Source organism: Mus caroli, chromosome 9, assembly GCF_900094665.2.
Source record: "Mus caroli chromosome 9, CAROLI_EIJ_v1.1, whole genome shotgun sequence".
Classification (NCBI taxonomy): domain Eukaryota; kingdom Metazoa; phylum Chordata; class Mammalia; order Rodentia; family Muridae; genus Mus; species Mus caroli.
The window spans coordinates 91061305-91064472 of record NC_034578.1 but is presented as its reverse complement, the minus strand read 5'-3'; the positions used below and the strand labels follow the sequence as shown (position 1 = coordinate 91064472).

The following is a 3168-nucleotide window of genomic DNA, read 5'->3' as shown; positions in this document are numbered from 1 at the left end:
AAAAAAATTATGGTTAAATACATGAGATAGCCTGGAATGGTATTTTTTTTTAAGCAATTAAGTATTTTCTTTTAAAAACAAAACAGGAGAAGGAAAAAGAATTAGAAAGAGAACGAGAAAGAGACAAAAAAGATAAAGAAAAATTGGAATCTCGATCCAAAGACAAGAAGGAAAAGGATGAATGTACTCCAACAAGAAAAGAAAGGTATGGCATATGATAGTTAACCTGCTTTATTTTAAGATTTGGAGTGCTGTTTGATTTTAAAGTATTTCCATTATCAACAGTATTCCGGTATTCCCAGTAACAACGAACCNGATGGAGTTTTCACAATAAACATATTTGGCTTCTGCCTGTAGGAGGCAGAGTTAGCTGAGACTCGGGGCTGTTAGTTGCCACTTGGCTTAAGTAATTAGGACATCATCTCTTTACTATGGTATCCTTAGCCTTAATTCACTGCAGGAATTCAGTTACACTATTGGGTATCAAGCTCATGGCTTAAGTAACAGCTTGTTTTATCTCCTGTTGCTGCCACTCTTGGTTTCTGTTTTGAAAGAAGATTATGTATAGAAGAGACTGTGACTTGCTTATCATGTTATTTGTTTCAGCATTTTTATGTTGAATTTTTTTCACTCTTAACTTTTCATTTGTTTAGTTGAGGCGGGGAGGGTGGTATACACATGCCACTGTGTTCCTGTGGAGTCAGAAGACACTTGGGGGGGGGGGTCTTTCCTTCTGCCATGTAAGGCCCAGAGGATCACATTCAGTAAGAGTTGGATGGTGATGTTGGTGATGTTACTTGCTGAGCTACCTCGCTGGAGCATGTTTCTTACTTTTATAGTTTTAAGTGCCTAATGTAGGAACCATTTGCTTTAGTAAACAGAATCAAAGTTTTCCATATTAAAAAAGCAAATGAGAAACTTGGCTTAATCACCCTGTATTTACTTATAAATAACAAAATCACAATGATTGGTCTTTTGTATCTTGATTATGTATAGAATTTGGTTATATATATAATTTAGTTTTATAGGAAAGTTACAAAAATCGTATAAATAATCTCTATGTACCTTTCACCCACATGCTCCACCTGCTAAAATCTTCTATTTCTTTAGTTCTTTTCTTTCACTTCACCTCCAACTAGTTAACAGTATCCTGTTCTCTGAATTGTATCGTTTAACTTTAGTAGAAGAACCATATTAAGAAATTAGCATTGAAGAAATGTTTTCATTGTTTTCCAATCTAGAAAGGTCAGGCTTATTTCAATTTTCTAGTAATCTCTCTCTCTCTCTCTCTTTTTTTTTTTTTTTTTTTCTCGAGACAGGGTTTCTCTGTATAGCCCTGGCTGTCCTGGAACTCAACTTTGTAGACCAGGCTGGCCTCGAACTCAGAAATCCGCCTGCCTCTGCCTCCCGAGTGCTGGGATTAAAGGCGTGTGCCACCACGCCCGGTGTTAGTAATCTCTTAATAGCAAAAGAAAATTGAATTTAGTTGAGTTCATTTGGTTTTGAGCAAGTTGTTTAAAGACTTACTTGTTCATTAAATAAAGGACAGTCAATGTTGTTGGAAAGTAACATTAGCTTGTCNTGTGAGAGTTAAGTCAGTGGAGCTGGGAGACACTAGTAGTAAAATTAAACTGGGATGCCTAGGTCTTTGTCACTTAGGGAGAGTTTGTGTGCTTTGTTTTGCAGGAAGAGACGACATAGTACCTCTCCCAGCCCTTCTCGAAGTANCAGTGGTCGGCGTGTGAAATCCCCATCACCCAAATCAGAGCGCTCCNAACGGTCAGAAAGGTCTCACAAAGAAAGTTCTCGGTCCAGATCCTCTCACAAAGACTCTCCTAGAGACGCTAGCAAAAAAGCCAAAAGGTAAGTGCAAGTCACCTGTACCTGTGTCAGTACCACTTAGATAATTCCTTCCACAAGCTTCACAAGAATGTGCTTGCGATTTGAGAAAAGCCGAAATAGCACTCTTATTTTGGGTTATCTTGTTCCTCCCTCAGTTTGTCATGATTCAAGTATAGAGGAATTCTAGCAAGTTAAAGACTGACCAAGATGTTGACATGTCCACTNTTGTGGGTAGGGGGAGCTCTGTTTATTCTTGTCTTTGTTTCTGTATAATAAATAGACCTAGATTTTTGATAAAGCTGAAAAAGAATACCCCGTTNCTACAGAAGTAAGTATTTGGGTAAGGAAATAGAATACTATTTATCGTCTCCTCAGTATGGACTTGAACATTTTATATATTTTATATAAGCCTTTTAGTCCCACAAAAGTAGTTCCTCAATGTATGTTATAGAGGGACATTTTCTTCAGAGCTGCACCTGAATTTCTATGCCAATGCTTCATTATCATAATCATTTTCTGTAATTCTTTATGAAATAGACTTTCTCTTTTTCCCACTTGTATGCATGTAGTATGTGTAGATGTATATGTATGTGGGGTTTGGGGGGTATTTTTTGTTTGCTTGTTTGTTTTGAAATTTCTATGAACAAAACTTAGCAAAATTCCCGGTGCCAGATGTAGTGGCAGATGCCATGAATCCTATTACCTGGGAGACACAGGCTAGCTAGGGCTACACAGTGAGACCCTGTCTCAAAAACAACAAATTATATTGTTTTAAATGATAGCCTTAAGTGAAAATATTTTTTCCCTCAAAATTAGAGTGTGCAGATCTGCTTTTCAGATTATGTGAATGGTTTAGTTGGTTCTTGGAATTTGATCTTCTGGGTTAGAGNTTCAAATTTTGGGTGGAGATACCAGTTACCTGGAGAGCTTATTATAAAAATCACACATTCTCATTGGAGCAGGATAAAGACTCAGAAATCTGTCTTTTAAAACAAATAGTATACTGATTTCTCATGAATAGTAAATGCAAAATAAATCCATGTGTGTGTACATAGTAAAGAATAAAGTTGAGTTTGCTGTTTTATTTAGTTAGTGGCTGATACACCCTCTTAGAGCTGTTTTGGTAGCTGGTTACTTAAACGTTCTTGTTTGTTTACAGGTCGCCGTCTGGTTCAAGGACACCTAAAAGGTCTAGGCGGTCTCGCTCTAGGTCCCCTAAGAAATCAGGGAAGAAATCCAGATCTCAGTCCCGGTCTCCACACAGGTCTCATAAAAAGTCAAAGAAAAACAAACACTGACATATATTTTTAAGATGCTGTCACTTAT

The 3168-nt window shown here is 37.2% G+C and overlaps 1 protein-coding gene across 1 annotated transcript in view; it reads left to right on the top strand.

Annotated features, from left to right (window-relative positions):
* The window catches only part of U2surp (U2 snRNP associated SURP domain containing), a 47034-nt gene extending 43872 nt beyond the window's left edge, over nt 1-3162 (top strand). The window contains exons 26-28 of the mRNA XM_021173225.2: nt 87-205; nt 1687-1863; nt 3002-3162. Coding sequence (XP_021028884.1) covers nt 87-205; nt 1687-1863; nt 3002-3140 — 435 coding nt within the window. The 3' untranslated portion in view covers nt 3141-3162. The remainder of the gene's footprint in view (nt 1-86; nt 206-1686; nt 1864-3001) is intronic.
* The last annotated feature ends 6 nt before the right edge of the window (nt 3163-3168 follow it).